General features: G+C 41.5%; 1 protein-coding gene across 1 annotated transcript in view; it reads left to right on the top strand.

Moving 5' to 3' along the window:
* Positions 1–814: 814 nt before the first annotated feature.
* The window catches only part of AOAH (acyloxyacyl hydrolase), a 277,584-nt gene continuing 257,660 nt past the window's right edge, over positions 815–20,738 (top strand). Inside the window, exon 1 of the mRNA XM_075828561.1 lies at positions 815–962. Coding sequence (XP_075684676.1) covers positions 815–962 — 148 coding nt within the window. The remainder of the gene's footprint in view (positions 963–20,738) is intronic.

Raw genomic sequence — 20,738 nt, forward strand, 5'->3', positions numbered from 1 at the left:
AGTTACAGAAACAGCGTAACTCGCTGAGCTACGCTGTTTCCGTAACTCCCATAGAACTGAATAATAGTTACAGAAATAGTGTAGCTCGAATTCTACACTGCTTCTGTAACCGACATTCACTATAAAGATGATCTAGTTGAAAAAAATTGCTGATACCCATGGGGAGAGGAGGCCTGAGTATACAGATACCTGTATGGTTATCTCATCATATCTTATACATGCTCTTGCTTAAAGCACCTATGTCTCTTAACACAAGGCATTTTAAGAAATTATATCACTTTTTATTTTATATTTTAGTATTACTATATATCACATGAAGAAACTTCTCATGCTTACTTTGTCTTGTATAATTAACGAAGCAGGGGAAAATGTACCTTTTTTGAGTTTAATTGTATCCGTGCAAGACGAGAATCACATGACTGTGTCTGGGAATTTCTGCATTGGTACAATGTCACTCACATTACTAAAACTTCTCAAGTTGGCAGGCATTTCCCTTTGGCAACATGTGACACTGATAATGATGACAGTGACAGGAGGAAGTGAAGTAAGGCTTGCTGTTATTTTCTTTATAATTGTAAGCCTACTTTCAGTCGTCTTAGAGAATTTTTAGTTATTGTAGGTTTCCTATAAGAAGAGTCTTGGTAGTGTTTCCGGTTTTGCTACTATATGCTCCACAGTACATATTTGCTGGCATCTCAGAGCTGCATGACTAACTTATTATAAGTTTACTGTGTATTTATTGGTGGGACTTCCTTCTGTTAATCATCTGACAAGACCATTACCAGAACTGTGCTGACTTCCAGAGATCTACAAGATGACTAAGAGAAGCCTTGTTGTATCCTTGTACCTCCTGTTGATCCTGGTGGTTTTCATACAGAACAGCCGATCTGAAACTTTACTACATCCAGATAAAGCAACAAATAATCCAGTGCAAGTTTCCAAGCAAAAAGTTTCTTGCATGGGTATGTACAGTTTTATCTTGATTTCTCAAAGTTTTCTGGTTACTGTGCACAGTATTAATGTTTATGAATAGGAAAAAAAGACTATAGACTAATTTAGTAATTTTTATTGCAATGTGTTTATCAGGGGCGTAGCTAGAGGCTCATGGGCCCCGATGCAAAAATTCTTACTGGGCCCCCCCCCCCCCGCAAAATTCTCATGGCTGACGGTCCGCAGCTTTCAGCTGCATCGCTGGGTCTCCTAAGTGACCCAACAATGCAGCACTAGCAGCCGGGGCGTCACTAAGGCTGGGTTCACACACACTATTTACGGACGTAATTCGGGCGTTTTAGCATTGAATTACGTCCGAAAATGTGGCTCAAAAGCGTCGGCAAACATCTGCCCATTCATTTGAATGGGTCTTACGATGTTCTGTGCCGACGGTCATTTTTTTTTACGCGTCGCTGTCAAAAGGCGGCGCGTAAAAAAGTGCCTGTCACTTCTTCAGACGTAAATGGAGCCGTTTTCCATGGACTCCATGGAAAACCAGCTTCAGTTACTTCCATAATGGACGCAGCGAAAGACGCCTGCACATGCCATTACGGCTGAAATTACGGTGCTATTTTCTCCTGAAAACAGCACAGTAATTTCAGCCGTAACGGACGCTGCTGTGTGAACATACCCTCAGGGCTTAAAATGTCAGGGGAAATAGCCCCAATACATATGTGTCCGCCCCAAAAAAAAGTGTGTATATGAGACAGCATAGAATATCTATAGCACTACGACCCTATAAACTATGGATAGGATTAGATACAGTGGCTGAGCAGACAGTATCACACATGATAGGATTAGATACAGTGGCTCAGAAGGCAGTATCACACATGATAGGATTAGATACACAGCTCAGCAGACAGTATCACACATGATAGGATTAGATACAGTGGCCCAGCAGACAGTATCACACATGATAGGATTAGATACAGTGGCTCAGCAGACAGTACCACACATGATAGGATTAGATACAGTGGCTCAGCAGACAGTACCACACATGATAGGATTAGATACAGTGGCTCAGCAGACAGTATCACACATGATAGGATTAGATACACAGCTCAGCAGACAGTATCACACATGATAGGATTAGATACAGTGGCTCAGCAGACAGTATCACACATGATCGGATTAGATATAGGGCCCAGCAGACAGTATCATACATCATTGGATTAGATACACAGCTCAGCAGACTGTATCACACATGATAGGATTAGATACAGGGCCCCGCTCGCTGACATTGCGGCTCCAGCGCTGGACCCAGGATAGGTAAGAATAATAATTTTGCTTCTTTATGTGTTACTGATTATTTTTGTGTTTGTGTTTTTTTTACAGGTTCGGTTGTTGGACTTCAGATTCGAGGACTTCAATGACGGCGTTTTTTTTATTCTCAATAAAATGGTTAATGAGGGTTGTGTTTTTTCTATGTGCTTGTATCTTTTTAAACTTTATTATCACCGCCTTAGTAATGGCCGCTGGCTGATTGACAACCTCCATTACTAAGGCGAGGCTTAATGTTAGCCGATGCAGAGGCTACACTAACCCCCATTATTACCCCGGTACCCACCGCCACCAGGGGTACTGGGAAGAGCCGGGTACAAACCAGTACCCGACCATCTGTAGTGACGGGCAGGCACCGGGGTGGCCGCAGGCTGGTAGTATTAGGCTGGGGAAGGCCAAAACCAGTGGCACCTACCACCCTGGTAATGCTGCCTGCTGCTGCTGTGTTGTATCTGGCTGGTTATGAAAATTGGGGGGGACCCGACATCGTTCTTTCCAATTATTTTTTTATTTTTTAAATGACGTGGGGTCCCCCCCATTTTCATAACCAGCCAGATACAATAAAGCAGCAGCAGGCAGCATTACCAGGATGGGAAGGGCCACTGTTTTTGGCCTTTCCCCTCCTGATAATACCAGCCTGCGGCCACCCCAGTGGCCAACCATCACTACAGATGGTCAGGTACTGGATGGTACCCGGCTCTTCCCAGCACCCCTGGTGGCGGTGGGTACCGGGGTAATAAAGGGGGTTAGTGTTAGCCTCTGCATCCGCTAACACTAAGCCCCGCCTTAGCAATGGATGCTGTCAATCATCCGGCGGCCTTTACTAAGGCGGTAGTAATATAGTTTAAAAAAAAAACACAAAGACATAGAAAAAATATTTTATTGAAATAAAAAAAAAACCCACACAACCCTCATTAACCATTTTATTAATAAAAAAAAAAAGCTGTCATCGAAGTAGTCCTGGAATCCGCCGTAGTCCAACGACCGAACCTGTAAGAAAACACACAAAAAATGATTAGTAACACGTGTGTTAGGGTATGTGCACACACACTAATTACGTCCGTAATTGACGGACGTATTTCGGCCGCAAGTACTGGACCAAACACAGTGCAGGGAGCCGGGCTCCTAGCATTATACTTATGTGCGACGCTAGGAGTCCCTGCCTCGCTGCCGGACAACTGTCCCGTACTGAAAACATGATTACAGTATGGGACAGTTGTCCTGCAGCGAGCCAGGGACTCCTAGCATCGTACATAACTATAATGCTAGGAGTCCGGCTCCCTGCACTGTGTTCGGTCCGGTACTTGCGGCCGAAATACGTCCGTCAATTACGGACGTAATTAGTGTCTGTGCACATACCCTAAGGCTTAGATACAGGGCCCATGTGTGATACTGTCTGTGGGACCCTGTATCTAAGCCTACCACAAGGTAGGCTTAGATACAGGGTCCAGCAGACAGTAATCTTATACAGTATAAGATTACTGTGTGCTGGGGCCCTGTATCTAAACCTACAGTGTGGTAGGCTTAGATACAGGGCCCAGCAGACAGGATCACGCATGGGCCATGTATCTAAGCCTACCATGTGATTGGCTTAGATACAGGGCCCAGCAGACAGGATCACACAATCTGTGATCCTGTCTCATGGGCCCCCTAAGCCTGCTACATCGTAGGCTTAGGGGTTGTGCAGTCCCTAAACATTGATGGCCTATCCACAGGATAGGCCATCAATAGCTGATGTGTCGCCCGGGACCCGCAAATCAGCTGTTTTGAAGGGGCCGCAGCACTCGTACGAGAGCTGCTTCCCCTTCATTTCACTACTCGCCCACACTGTGAATCGCCGACACCGATTCACAGTGTGACCGGAATGAAGTGACAGGAATGAAGGGGAGCAGCTCTCGTACGAGTGCTGCGGCCCCTTCAAAACAGCTGATTGGCGGGTCCCGGGAGTCGGACCCCGCCAGTCAGGGCTAACCTTACCTTCCTCTTCGGCCGCGGCGGGAGTTCTGTAGTCTCGATGCTGTGCGCGGCGGCATAGCGCTGTGACGTCATGCGCTGCGCACAGCGCCTGACGTCAGGACCTCCGCTGCGATCCGGAACCAGGAAGGTAAGTAAAGTATGTTACTATAGTAACAGGGGCCCGCGGCCCGAGTTACTATAGAAACTTTTTATTGATGTGGTGCGGGGGGCCGTGGGCCCCCCTGGCTTCGGGGCCCGGTCGCAATTGCGACCGCTGCGACCCCTATAGCTACGCCAGTGGTGTTTATAACATAGGCTGACATGGTATTCATGATTTCATGGCATGGTAACACTTGCTAAATACGCAGATGACATGACAGTGTTAGCATTGATGGTAGAGGTTGATGAAACATCATATCGAGCTGAGACTGAACATCTAGAAAGTTGATCTGCTAGGAACAATTTAGACCTGAATGCTAAATGCTGAATCCTGAACTCCTCATTGATTTTAATAAATTGATAAAGATACATCAGTTCATTACAGTTAATGGGAATACAGTTTAAAATGTCCGAGCATGCATTCTTTATTTCAGTGGGGAGACAGGGAATAAATGGTGCTGGCTCCTCTAGTAATGACCTATTTTCTGCGGAACAAAGGATAGGGTATGTTGAAATCCAACATGTACGATCCTTCTTTCCCCCAACATCTGCCGTCGGGTAAGATACACATTACATATATATAAATATATGAATGGCACATACAAAAAATATGGTGAAATCCTGTTCCATGTTAAAAATAAACTAAAAAAAGCACAGGGACCCTCCCTCCGTCTGGAGAAAAAAAGGTTCAACCTGCAGAGGCGACAAGCCTTCTTTACTGTGAGAACGGTGAATCTATGGAATAGTTTACCGCAGGAGCTGGTCACAGCGGGGACAGTAGATGGCTTTAAAAAAGGCTTAGATCATTTCCTAGAACGAAAAAATATTAGCTCCTATGTGTAGAAATTTTTCCCCTTCCTTTTCCCATCCCTTGGTTGAACTTGATGGACATGTGTCTTTTTTTCAACCGTACTAACTATGTAATTATGTAACATTATACATATTATATAGTAGATCCTGACAAAATCAGCAGCTTCTGACAACTTTCATCTACTGTGTATTGACACTATTAGTAATAATAAGAATTTAAACAACAGGTCTTGCAGCTTGAATATATTGTCCTGAGTTCCAATGAAAGTATAACATGAATGGACTATCAGTAATTTCCTAATACATTGTCATCAACGGAATGGATTCAAACATGGGGCTGGCAAATTAGGTAAGTTGCAAGTACCCTACAGATGCCATGGGTTCTTAGCCTTCTGAAAGGTTAAAGGGAAAGACGCAGGCACATCATGGAGCCGGGGGGGGGGGGTTAAAGTTAGTCTAACCAGTGCAGCTTCCAACAAGTACTTGCAGAAAAAACATTAGGAATAGAGAAACACTAAGCCCTATGCAGGTGTGGAGGTATCTGTATAGCTCTGATAATTTACCACAGGTTAAGACATAGCTACATGTTGAGAAGTCCCGCTTTAGATTAAAGGGGTTTGTTCAGTCATAGGAAATTGATGGCCTATCTTTAAGATAGGCCCTCAATATCTGATCGGTGGTGGTTTGATTCCCAGAACCCCTCGCTAATTAGCTGTTTTGAAGGGACCGTGGCGATCGTATGAATGCTGCTTCCCATTCATTCCTTATCTGCTGGTACTGTGAATCGCCGACACACGTAGCAGCGGTTCACATAAAAACAGGCTTTTCCCATTCAAGTGAATGGGAGAAGGCTGTAATACTGTGTACCACTGCTACAAGTGTATCGGCGATCTCAGTACGAATAGTGACAGTAATGAAGGGCAAACAGTGCTCATACGAGTGCTGCGGCCCCTTCAAATCAGCTGATCAACGGGGCCACGAGGATAGGTCATCTATTTCTTATGACTGGACAACCCCTTTAACCTGGGCTGCCGCATTTTACGTTTGGATTGGCAGACTTCTATTAATAACAATATATCAGGCAATTCCCAATGTACATAAAGGATCTTAATAGAAGAAATACACCTGAATGGGAAATACATTTCTTACCCCTCCATTTTTTATTGGATTTTTAGATGCACTCTGTCGTCTTTCTATTAATTATGTTCTGAAATGTCATAAAGATTATGTAGGGGTACAAGCATGTTAAAAGATGATTATTTATTAACAAAGGCTTAACCCTCTAGTGACCAGCCTGTTTTGACACTAATGACCAAACGTTTTTTTTTCAGTTTTATTCATCGTCACATTGCAAAACTCATAATTTTTGGGTTTTTACGTATTCATAGCCATATGAGAAGTTTTTTTGTGGAAAGAATTGTATTGATTAATTGCACCATTTTGGGGTACATATAATTGATCAACTTTCCGGTGGTAATGGAATTTAGAAAAATAATTCTGCCATTCTTTTTTGTGTGTTTATGTCTCGTTGTGTACGTAGACCCACTGGGCCGTACCGCCTTGACGGTATGGCAGCTGACAACTGGACACAGGTCACAGTCTATAGTTTGTATAGTGTACCTGTGGTAGCTCAGACAGTAGCAAGACAGGCTTGGCTGGGACTAGGTAGCAGGCAGGAGCCAGGCGTGGTGAAGCAAAACAGGCGTGGTATACAGCACAGCACGACTTCAGCTCAACACGGTACTTGACGAGGATAGAATAGGGTACAGGTTACAGGAACGGGAAACACTAGGAGACCATTTTCTTAGACATACTAGGATAACGACAACAACGCTCAGGCATTGCAGGGAGGGGCACAGTCCTTCTTATAGCCCAGGCTGCTCTGCAAGCAATCAGCTCAATCTCCCACCTGTGTGCGCTTTGGCTTCTTAAGTCTGGACTGAGCTAGCGAGCGTAACCTGCTGGTTACTGTGGAACAGGACGGCCGTATGTGCAGACATCTCTGGAGAGAGGGCATCGACTGGATGGAAGGAGTTTGTGGTCAGCGATGTGAAGGATGGTTTATTTGCTTATATTCTTTGTATGAAATTACATTACATTACATTACAGGATGCCGAATTACTAAGATATGTATTATGTGAAAGTGATTATAATAATGTTTAAATGATTTAATTTCGTGCAGCAGCCATCTTGTCTGGAGTTCCCATCTTGGTTCTTTTGTAGTAAATAAGAAAGTCATTGTTCCTTTAAGACAAGTATATTAATGTTGATTTCGTATGTTTCTTAGTTAGTTATCTTTGATCTTGGTTCCCATACAAAGCTTGCAGAAAAGAGACAGGGAGTGAGATGGGAGGGCAGCAAATATGCTTGTGAGAATGCCTCCCATCTTACAGAAATATTCTAGCCAAGAGAGATAACACAGCTGTATTCCTGATGTGTGAAGAATTATAATGATGTATCTGCAATGTATCGTGTGTCTGTAATTGGCTGAATAAGAAATATTGTCAAATTGCCTCTGATTGGTTAACCTCAAGTCTACACCCCATTTGAATGATATTATTATAATTGAGTTTGTTAATAAACCCCCAGAGGAGTATTTTGAGCATACCAGCAGCGTCTGTGTGTTATTTTTCCTCTCTCGATATATTCAAATTAGGGCGATACCAAATGTATATAGTTTTTTTTATGTTTTACTTCTATTGCACAATAAAAACGTTTTGGTTTTTTGAAGTGTTTGCTTTCGTGTTGTCATATTCCTAAGAGCCATTTTATTTTCCCGCCAATAGACTGTAGTTGTTTAACCCCTTAAGGACGGAGCCTTGTTTGGGCCTTAAGGCTCAGAGCCCATTTTTCAAATGTGACATATTTCACTTTATGTGGTAATAACGTCGGAATGCTTAAACCTATCCAAGCGATTCTGAGATTGTTTTCTCGTGAGACATTGGGCTTCGGGTGAGTGGTAAAATTTGGTCGATATATTCAGTGTATAGTTGTGAAAAAGTGCAAAATGTAGAGAAAATGTTGAAAAAATAGCATTTTTCTGAATCTAAATTCATCTGCTTGTAAAACAGATGGGTATACTACCCAAAATAGTTACTAGTTCACATTTCCCATATGTCTACTTTAGATTGGCATAGTTTTTTTGAACATTTTTTTATTTTTCTTGGACGTTACAAGACTTAGAACATAAACAGCAATTTCTCATATTTTTAAGAAAATTTCAAAAGCCTTTTTTTTAAGGTACCTGTTCAGTTCTGAAGTGGCTTTGAGGGGCCTATGTATTAGAAATCCCCATAAAACACCCCATTTTAAAAACTAGACCCCTCAAAGTATTCAAAACACCATTTAGAAAGTTTTTTTTTAACCCTTTAGGAATTTCACAGGAATTAAAGCAAAGTGGAGGTGAAGTTTGCAAATTTCATTTTTCTTACTGAATTTCAATTTTATTCCATTTTTTTTCTGTAACACAGAAGGTTTTACCAGAGAAACACTACTAAATATGTATTGTCCAGATTCTGCAGTTTTTAGAAATGTGGCTCTAGTGCGCTCGTGGACTAAAACACAAGCCCTAGAAGCAAAGAAGCACCTAGTGCATTTTGAGGCCTCTCTTTTATTAGAATATATTTTAGGCAGCATGCCAGGTTTGAAGAGGTGTTGAGGTGCCAAAACAGCAGAAATCCCCCAAAAGTGACCCCATTTTGGAAACTACACCCCTCAAGAAATTCATGTATGGTTGTTACCATTTTGACCACACAGTTTTTTCACAGCACGTATTTGAATTGGGCTGTGAAATTAAAAAAATGAAATGTTTTCCAATAAGATGTCATTTTTGATAAAATTTCTCAAACGGCAAAGTAGCGCTATGTGTTTGTTGGAGTCCAGATTTTGCTGGATTGGTTTTCGGGTGCCATGTCGCATTTGCAGAGCCCCAGAGGTATCAAAGCAATGGAAACCCACCAGAAGTGACCTCATTTTGGAAACTACACCCCTCAAGGAATTGATTTATGGTTGCTGTGACCATTTTGACCGCACAGTTTTTTCACAGCACGTATTTGAATTGGGCTGTGAAATTAAAAAAAAATCATTTTTTCCAGTAAGACGTAATTTTTTATCAAAATTTTTTATTTTCAAAGATAACAAAATACCCCATTTTATTGCCCAATTTCTCCTGAGTGCAGAAATACCCCATTTGTTGTGATAAACTGCAGTTTGGGCCCATGGGAGGGCTTAGAAGGAAAACACCACCATTTGGCCTACTGGAGCTTTTCTGGTGCTATGTCATGTATGCAGAAGCCCCTGAGGTACCAGTACAGTTGAAATCCCAGAGAAGTGACCCCATTTTAAAAACTACACCCCTTAAGACATTCATCTAGAGGTGTAGTGAGCATTTTGACCCCACAGGTATTGTGTAAAAGATAATGCGCAGCAGATGGTGCAGTGTGATATTTGCAATTTTCTATATATCTATGCCATTTCAGTGTCCGATATATTGTGCCCAGCATGTGCCACCGGAGATATACACCCCATAAACTGTAATGTGGGTTCTCCTGGTTATGGCAATACCCTACATGTGGCTGTTATCAGCTGCCTGGGCACACAGAAGGGAAATATGAGGGGCTTAATCTGTGCGGAGTGCATCAGGATAGATGAAAAATCTAAGGGATCTATGATAAATTTTAAAACACTTTCATACAGAGCCCTGGTTTTTCGGGACATGTGTCACATTGATATATTGTGTCCTCCCTTATCCCCCTCTTATAGCAGACTTTGCACCTCTTTTTACTTTTTCCCTTCTTGCCAGTTTGGGGAACTTAATCTGGAAAGTGTTGCCCTGGTTAGATGCCTGTGGCCTTGCTTCCAGAAGTACTGGGTGCCCCCTTCTTGGTCCCTAAAGATTAGGTTCTTGATAATGATGTGCACGGCCGGCTTCTTATACCACACCGCATGGCGCTGTAGGGCTTCAGGACTTGATCTGACAAGTCCGCCCCTCCCATGTACCTATTGTAGTCAAGGATGCAGTCTAGTTTCAGGGTCTCTGTACTGGTACCTCGTACAGGTTCATGGGTACTGGTGTGGCCATGTATTGTTGTCAAAACAAGAACATTTCTCTTGTCCTTGTACTTGACACACTATATGTTGCTGCTAGAATGTGCCCTGCTCTCACCCCTTCTTGTTTGCAAAGCAGAGTCTTAGGGAGGCCTCTCAGATTTCTTCTAGCAGTGCCGCATGCCGCAAGACTGGAAGTGAGGCAGTTGAAGAGTGGGACGCTGGTATAAAAATTATCCAGGTAGAGGTGGTAACCCTGGTCCAGCAGTGGGTGCACCAAATCCCATACAATTTTTGCATTAACTCCCAGTAAGGGGGGGGGGGGCATTCTGGGGGCTGAATACTGCTGTCCTTCCCTTCATATATCCTAAATTTGTAGGCATACCCTGATGCACTCTCGCACAGCTTATACATCTTCACGCCATACCTTGCCCTCTTACTCGGCAGGTACTGGCGGAATTAAAGCCTCCCATTAAAATCTACCAAGGACTCATTAATAGAAATACACTTCTTGGGGTGTATGCTTGGGAAAACCAGGCACTGAAACGGTCTGATAGGGGTCTCTGTTTATACAAACGGTCAAAACTGGGGCCATCTCGGGGTGGGCACTGCTCATTATTAGTATAATGTAAGAAGCAAAGTATTGCCTAATTACTTTTTTTTTAAGTTCCAGTTCAGTTCTGAAGTTGTTTTGAGGGGCCTATATATTAGACACCCCTATGAAACACCCCATTTTAGAAACTAGACCCCTCAAAGTATTTACAACAGCATTTAGAAAGTTTATGAACCCTTTAGGTGTTTCACAGGAATTTAGAGCAAAGTGGAGGTGAAATTTACTTTTTTTTTTTTGTCAGAAAATCCTTTTTATACCATTTTTTTCTATAACACAGAAAGTTTTTCCAGAGAAACGCAACTCAATATTTATTGCCCAGATTCTGTAGTTTTGAGAAATATCCCACATGTGGCCCTAGTGCGGTAATGAACTGAAGCACCGGCCTCCGAAGCAAAAGAGCCCCTAGCGGATTATGAGACCTCCTTTTTATTAGGCACCATGTGCGGTTTGAAGAGGTCTTTGTGGTGCCAAAACAGTGGAAACACCCCAACAGTGACCCCATTTTGGAAACTAGACCCCTTGAGGAATTCATAGTGCTTTTCATGGGGTGCATGCAGATTTTTGATCCGTTTTCATTCCATTTTTAAGTGGCGTGGTGACTAAAAAACAGCAATTCTACTATTGTTTTTTATTCTATTTTTTTTACAGCGTTCACCGTGCGCTATAAATTACACATTCACTTTATTCTGCGTGGCGATACGATTATGGCGATACCGGATGTTTATAGTTTTTTATGTCTTATGGCGTTTGCACAATAAAATACATTTTGTAAAAAATCATTTACTTTTTGTGTTACCATATTCTAAGAGACAGAACTTTTTTATTAATAAAGACGTTTGAGGACTTATTTTTTGCGTAACGAACTCTAGTTTTCGATCAGGACCATTTTTAGGTACATGCGACTTTTTGATCTCTTTTTATTCCATTTTTTGGGAGGTGAAGTGACCAAACAGTTGTGATTCTGGTACGGTTTATTATTATTTTCTTTTACGCCGTTCACCGCGTGGGATAAATAACAAAATAATTTTGTAGTTCAGTCCGTTACGGACGTGGCGATACCAATTATGTATAGTTTATTTGTTTGTTTATATATTTTTATTAATAATAAAGAACTGATAAGGAAAAAAGGGGGATTTTTACTTTGATCACTTTTAAAACTTTTATTTTCTTATTTTTACACATCTTTTTTTAACTTTTGTTTTTACTTTATTACTTTGTCCCACTAGGGGACTTGAGGGCAGGAGGCCCTGATTGCTATTCTAATACACTGCACTACATGCGTAGTGCAGAGTATTAGAGCTGTCAGCTACTCACTGACAGCAAGCATAGTGGGTCCTGACTTCATCAGGACCCACTAGGCATCCGTCGATGGCATAGCCGGACACCATTGTTTGGTGTCCGGTTGCCATAGTCACCATCGCTGGCCGCTATCGTGTAGCAGGCCGGCGATGGTAGCTTAACCCCTAAAAAGCCACGATCTCTATTGAACACGGCTTTTAAGGGGTTAATCAGCGGGGACACAGCGATCGGTCCCCGCTGTAGGAACTGTGGCAGCTGCTGTACGAGACAGCAGCTGTCACAGCTCCTGTATGTGTCGGGAGGACGGCCGAAATGGCCGTTACTCCCGTGACGTACTATTCCGTCATGGAGCGCGAACGGGGCGGTTTCCCTGAAGGAATAGTACGTCAGTGAGCGTTAAGGGGGTTAAGGGATTTTTTTTTTATTATGCGACGACTTGTCGTTTTTATTAATACCATTTTGGAGTACATCTGACTTTTTCTGCCATGTGAGGCTTTGTAGTTGTCATGGGGGCATTGGGGTAGACATAGGAGACATTCAGGGTAATTTTACTGCTACGGAGGGCATAGTGGCCTTACATGGGGTCATTGTAGCTGGAATAGGGATCAATGATAGCATTGTGGTTGTCCTCTGGGAATTGTAATTGGTATTGAAGGCATTGTTGCTGGTATATGACGCATTCTGGGATTGTGGTTGTGAGGGGACATTGTGGCTTTCATGGGGACATCGTGACTGGGTTTAAAGACAGTGTGGCTATCATGAGGGCATTGTGAATTTTTAGAGGCATTGTGTTTTGTATTTGGGCTTTGTGATGGTAAAGTGGACAATGAAGGGATTGTAGTTGTCATGAGGGCATTTTGGTTGTCTTAAGAGGTATTGTGGTTGTATTGCTAATGGCTAAGGGGCATTGAGCTCAATGTGGCTGGCATAGGGGGCATTGTGAGAAATATGGCTGGCATGGAGGACATTGTGGCTGTCATGGGGCAATGTTATTGGCAAATGTAGAATTGAGGTCACATCGACTGGCATGGAGTGCATTGTAGCTATAATGGATATATTGTGGCTGGGATTTAGTGTGTTTCACTGGGGCATAGTGGCTCTTATGGGAGCATTGTGGTTGGCATTTGGGCACTATTGCTTGAATGAGAGCCATTGTGGCTGGGATAAGGCATATAGCGGGCGTCATGTTGTCATTGTGGCTTGCATTAGGGGCACTGTGGTTAGAATAGGTCCATTCTACATTACATAGGGCCATTAATGGCATTGTGACATACATAGAGGGCATTGTGTCTGTCATTTTCACTTTGCCATTGGCAAAAGGGGAATTGAGGACATTGTGACTGGCTTGGAGGGTATTGTGGCTTTTATAAGGGACAATGTGGGGGTCATGGGGGCATAGTGGCTTTAATTGGAGCATTGTAACTGGCATGTGGGCATTGCTGCCATGGGAGGCATTGTGCCAGGGATGGTGGGCATTGTGGTTATTATTGTGGTTATTATTGTGGTTACTATCGTGTAGCAGGCCGGCGATGATAGCTTAACCCCTAAAAAGCCACGATCTCTATTGAACATGGCTTTTAAGGAGTTAATCAGCGGGGACACAGCGATCGGTCCCCGCTGTAGGAGCTGCGGCAGCTGCTGTACGAGACAGCAGCTGTCACAGCTCCTGTATGTGTCGGGAGGACGGCCGAAATGGCCGTTACTCCCGTGACGTACTATTCCGTCATGGAGCGCGAACGGGGCGGTTTCCCTGACGGAATAGTACGTCAGTGAGCGTTAAGGGGGTTAAGGGATTTTTTTTTAATTATGGGACGACTTGTCGTTTTTATTAATACCATTTTGGAGTACATCTGACTTTTTGATCTGTATTTATTGTGTTTTTTGTAAGGCAGGATGAACACAAAACAGACGGATAATTTTTAATATTTAAAAAATATTCCAATGTGGGTCTATTATGTTGTGGTGTAGATGACCCCTGTCAAACACCTAGGGCAAAATAAGCCTGAGAGTTAATTATCTATCGTATATTCCTGTAATACACTATTATAATCAGACTTGCTTGTAGTATATTACTTTATAACAAGCTTAATTGTTGCTCTATTTTGAGCTAAGTCTATTATATCAGAGTTAAGTAACCATAGGGCAGTGATTTTTCAGTATGCTGTATTCACATATTCTCAATGTATCAATGCTTTGTATTTGTATACTTTGAGTGTATCAATGTTGTGCTGTATTCACATGCACTGATTGTATCAATGTTGGCTGTGAGTAGGTGTCTTGTGGTTCTCACCATGTGAAAGATGACAGGCAAAACCGCAATAGATATATTGCTGGGAAATTTGAATTCACCGTTGGTTACACTTATTGTGATGTGCCAGTTGATCAGCCTGGCAATCTAGATCGAGATGATATATGTCAATCACAAGCGCTATATTTTTCCTGCCAGTGGTGAAGTGCACTATATGAGGTACACTTGTAGTTGGATGCTAATAGTAGGTTAGACACCAGTCAAGTGTCATGTGCATCGCTAACCATCGCTAACACCTGCTTCTAGGATAAACAGTTTTTCAATGATTTTAGTATAGTGCCCTGCGTTAATATGCCTTGAATTTACTATGTCAGCGGCTAGAGCGTAACACCGCTGGATTCGGAGAACGCAGGGCAGAATTGTCTGAAGTATTTGAACTGAGCAATCTCTGTGTGCCGTTATGATGACACAGTGGACGCTAGCAGTGATTTCATCTGTCAGCGTTCGGCGAGATTGCCGGGTGAGCTGTCTCATGTGCCGCTGTGAGAGCTATGTGGACGCTGTCAGTGAATTAACTCGGCAGCGTTCGCCAGAAATATCCTCGATCTCCCAACTGGGACAGGCAAGAGAAAGTAGCTGGGCTCAAAGTTAGATTGACTATTGGATTGTATTACAGATTTTGATAGATGCTAGACCTTATACATTGGTATCGTACATTCGTATGGCTAGACACCCGACGCGCGTTTCGCCGGCATTCCGGCTTCCTCTTGGGGTCCTCTTGACCCCAAGAGGAAGCCGGAATGCCGGTGAAACGTGCGTCGGGTGTCTAGCCATACGAATGTACGATACCAATGTATAAGGTCTAGCATCTATCAAAATCTGTAATACAATCCAATAGTCAATTTAACTTTGAGCCCAGCTACTTTCTCTTGCCTGTCCCAGTTGGGAGATCGAGGATATTTCTGGCGAACGCTGCCGAGTTAATTCACTGACAGTGTCCACATAGCTCTCACAGCGGCACATGAGACAGCTCACCCGGCAATCTCGCCGAACGCTGACAGATGAAATCACTGCTAGCGTCCACTGTGTCATCATAACGGCACACAGAGATTGCTCAGTTCAAATACTTCAGACAATTCTGCCCTGCGTTCTCCGAATCCAGCGGTGTTACGCTCTAGCCGCTGACATAGTAAATTCAAGGCATATTAACGCAGGGCACTATACTAAAATCATTGAAAAACTGTTTATCCTAGAAGCAGGTGTTAGCGATGGTTAGCGATGCACATGACACTTGACTGGTGTCTAACCTACTATTAGCATCCAACTACAAGTGTACCTCATATAGTGCACTTCACCACTGGCAGGAAAAATATAGCGCTGGTGATTGACATATGTCATCTCGATCTAGATTGCCAGGCTGATCAACTGGCACATCACAATAAGTGTAACCAACGGTGAATTCAAATTTCCCAGCAATATATCTATTGCGGTTTTGCCTGTCATCTTTCACATGGTGAGAACGACAAGACACCTACTCACAGCCAACATTGATACAATCAGTGCATGTGAATACAGCACAACATTGATACACTCAAAGTATACAAATACAAAGCATTGATACATTGAGAATATGTGAATACAGCATACTGAAAAATCACTGCCCTATGGTTACTTAACTCTGATATAACAGACTTAGCTCAAAATAGAGCAACAATTAAGCTTGTTATAAAGTAATATACTACAAGCAAGTCTGATTATAATAGTGTATTACAGGAATATACGATAGATAATTAACTCTCAGGCTTATTTTGCCCTAGGTGTTTGACAGGGGTCATCTACACCACAACATAATAGACCCACATTGGAATATTTTTTAAATATTAAAAATTATTTATTTTTAAAAATCTCTAATAAAGTTTTCTTATTTTTCACATTTCTTCAAAGGAACCATTACTCTTGTCCCACTTGTCCTTTCCTCAATACAAATTTATATAACATTGGTGGTATACACCATTTTGGTTCCAACACTCACTTGTATAACATAAAAAGTGAGAGTATTTGCAAAACCTTCTATTACTGAACACAAAACAGCAATTCTGCCATTGTTTTTTATTTTAGTTTTTGCAGCATTCACCGTTCGGGTTAAATAATGTAATAGTTTTATAGATCGGGTCATTACGGATGCAAATATATAAATTATGTGTAGATTTTTTTAGTTTTGTAGTTTTAACCCCTTAAGGACGCAGCCACTTTTGGACCAAATGACACAGCCTCATTTTTTAAATCTGGCGTGTGTTATTATATGTGGTGATAACGTCAGAATGCTTTTACCTATTCAAGTGATTCTGAGATTGTTTTCTCGTGACATATTGTACTTTATGTTAGTGAAAAAATTTGGTCGATAAATTCAATATTTTTTGTGAAAAACACCAAAATTTAGAGAAAATTTGCAAAAATTAACATTTTTCTAAATTCAAATGTATCTGCTTGTAAGACAGATAGTTATACCACAAAAAATAGTGACTAGTTAATATTTCCCATATGTCTACTTTATGTTTGCATCATTTTTTGAGCATCGTTTTATTTTTCTAGGACGTTACAAGGCTTATAAGTTTAGCAGCAATTTCTCACATTTTTAAGAAAATGTCAAAAATCTATTTTTTTAGGGAACAGTTCCGATCTGAAGTTGTTTTGAGGGCCTTATATATTAGGAAATCCCACAAATCACCCCATTTTAAAAACTGCATTCAGAAATTTTCTTAACTCTTTATGCGTTTCACAGGAGTTAAAGCAAAGTGGAAGGGAAATTTGTAAATTACTTTTTTTTTGCAGAAATTCCACTGTAATCCATTTTTCCTGTAATACTGAAGGTATTAACCAGAGAAACACAACTGAATATTTATTGCCCTGATTCTGCAGTTTTTAGAAATATCCCACATGTGACCCTAGTGCGCTATTGGACTGAAACAAACCCACAGAAGCAATGGAGCACCTAGTGGCTTTTTGGGCCTTCCTTTTCTTAAATTATATTTCAGGCACCATGTCAGGTTAGAAGAGGTCTTGTGGTGCAAAAACAAAAGAAACCCCACAAAAGTGACTCCATTTGGGAAACTACACCCCTAGAGGAATTCATCTAGGGGTGTAGTGGGCATTTTGACCACACAGGTATTTCATAGATTTCATTAGAATTGGGCAGTGAAAAAATTACATTATTTTCCAATAAGATGTAGCTTTACCTCAGAATTTTTAATTTTTTCAACAAATAAATGAGGAAAAGCACCCCAACATTTGTAAAGCAACTTCTCCAGAGTACGGAAATACCCAACATGTGGTCATAAACTGCTGTTTGGGCAAGCGGCAGGACTCAGAAGGGAAGGCACGCCATTTAGCTTTTGGAGTACAGATTTTGCTGGATTGATTTCTCGGCACCATGCCGCATTTGTAAAGCTCCTAAGGTACCAGTACAGTGGAAACCCCCAAAAGTAACTCCATTTGGGAAACTACACCCCTAGAGGAATTAGTCTAGGGGTGTAGTGAGAATTTTTACCCCCCATGTGTTTCATAGATTTCATTAGAATTGGGCAGTAAAAATGAAAAATTACATTTTTTTTCCAATAAGACGTAGGTTTAGGGCAAAATGTTTCATTTTCTCATCAAATAAAAGAGAAAAGTTACCCCAACATTTGTAAAGCAACGTCTCCATATGTGTTAATAAACTACTGTATGAATACACATCAGGGCTCAGAAGGGAAGGAGCACCATTTGGCTTTTGGAGAGCAGATTTTGCTGGTTTGATTGGTTTTTCTGCAAATAAAGGAGAAAAAACACCGTAACATTTGTAAAGCAACTTCTTCAGAGTAGGGAAATACCACATATGTGGTCATAAACTGCTGTTTGGATACACGGCAGGATACAAGGGAAGGAGCGCCATTTGGCAGTTGGAGCGCAGATTTTGCAGGATTGATTCCTGGGCGCCATATTGCATTTACAAAGCCCCTAGATCCTGAGGGCCCACCTCTATCTATACAGAACACGTGCACGTCCACTTTTAATTGCATTGAAACACTTTGTTATCATTGTACACACAGAACACATCATTTATAAGATCTAACAGGGTATTACTGAATTATCTCTAAATAGACTCTAGTGGCAAGTGATTGGTTTCAAAGTCACCTCCAAGTGGAGTTGTCTTCTGCTGGCTCATTGAGACCCATTACTGTGTCAGAAGCAGGGCTCACTGGGGAATCCCCTGATACCCTGGTGGGCCAGTCTGACACTGGCTCTGAGCCAATTAGATGTCTCCCATTGATGCTCCCCTCTCACAGCATACAGTCTCACACAGGCACAGAGCTAGAAAAACTGCATCTACTTCCTCCCTGTCTAGTGTACATTTACAGTGAGCCTGCAGGCAGTGAAATGGAACAAAAGGCTGCTGGAAGGTGAGGAAGATGTAACATTCCTATAATAAGATGTATTAAATTGTTTTATGTATTCAAATGTACCACTAATTTGTGTACAAAAAAGGATTTAACTACAGGTACTCTTTTAGGTTCTTGCAAAAGAAATCCATCAAGTGTGGAATATGATGGGTGAATGATCCATGTTTTTTGGATGCTGCTATTTCTTTTAATGATGTTTTACTCTATTCCAGTGTTTAAAAATATATCTATTACCTCCTCCTTAAAATACTCCCAAGGATATGATCATTCACTGAGCTGCACATTAAAAACAAAGCATTATGACCATACAGTTATCTTTTAGAGACACGGAGTGTGCACCATGGGGTATGTGATGGTGCATTATGTGTGATGTGATGTGAGCCCTCAGCAGAGAGGAATGACTGTAATCAGGTACCACAGGTCGTGCCTCCAGCATATGGACAATCAGATGAGTCGGAGGTGCAGCCACAAGACATAAAGTGTCCTCAATGTCCAGTCTCCACAGGGGGGTCATCAGGAGGCACCACCATCACTCAGCTAGAGTGGTAGACCAGCAAACCAAGCAGATACAATTATCTCCCCCCAATGTGTTCTCATCCTGGCTGTGGCAGACAATAGTTGGGCAATACACATAATAGTACAAATGACCACAACTCACATACAGACAGTAGAAATACAAACTAAAGTCAATATTATAATAAATCATGGTGACTAGACACTGCCAAGATGTTCCTCCCCCTGAGGGGTATATAAGGGCGTGTCCTAGGGAGGATGGTAGATCTCCTGGATGTAGACTTTAGTGAGAGCTGAAGATGATGCCAGTGCTCTGAGGAGTTTCCTGTGATTACCTGATTTTGTGGACCTTGTGCTGTCCCTGCGTGGAAGGCTACCTGGTCTGTCAGCATTGGACAATAAATCCTGTTGGAGTTACACTGTCTTCACTGGCTCTGTTGATCATGTATTAACCCAACGAACCCCATGACAGGGTACATGTACCACAGGTTGATAACCTCAGGTTTATACTGTATCTTCACTGCGATACTTCTCCTCTGCTGTCCCATCAATATGCTATATGCTTTGGAGATCAAATCCCCTGTAGCCCCACCTTTGTGTAATATTCATTATGTACACAACCACTTAATCAAACGAACCGCAGAATAGGGAAATGAAAATGACAATATAATAGATAAATGCAGATGGAAGATTTATTTTGTATATTCAAAAAATAAACCAAGAATTGATTTTTAAATTATATTTTAGAAGCTTTTTGGTTTATGTTTGATTATGACACAAATCTACAGTTTAGAGGTGATAAATTTAAGTATCAGTCAATAAGTTGTTTCCCTAGAATTAATGTCTTTGATCATTGTGCTGCTGTAATCAATATACCAAGCAATATATCATCATGTGTTTCGTTTGCTCTTCAAAAATGCATTACATATTTCACAAATTTTGGCATTTGAAAAGGCATAGTATATTTTAATTTCAGCCATGTGATATTGGTGCCCATTCTGCTGCACATAGAAGACACTTGACTTTACCTTTTTGTATTTTGTTTTTTCTCTTTCTGTGGTCACATCTCTGATTAAAACTTTGCTTGAGGGATTTGTTGCTCTTTTCTATCTTTGTGTTTTTTAACCTTATAATCTCCTATTAAACCCAAAAAGCTATTTACACAAGCAAAGTCTAAAGATGAAAATATTGGAAAAAATACATTCATATATTTGCAGTATTAAAAAATCAGAATATGTTTTCCTGCATTAATTGCTATACCATTTTTAATAAATGATCATTTACAGCGTGTTTTAATTGCAATCAGATCTGAGGTACCAGCTGTTTGATGACTTGTAAATCAGATTATATAACACTTTTAAAAGTAAAAATGTATGAGTCTTTC

Source organism: Rhinoderma darwinii, chromosome 5, assembly GCF_050947455.1.
Source record: "Rhinoderma darwinii isolate aRhiDar2 chromosome 5, aRhiDar2.hap1, whole genome shotgun sequence".
Classification (NCBI taxonomy): Eukaryota; Metazoa; Chordata; class Amphibia; order Anura; family Rhinodermatidae; genus Rhinoderma; species Rhinoderma darwinii.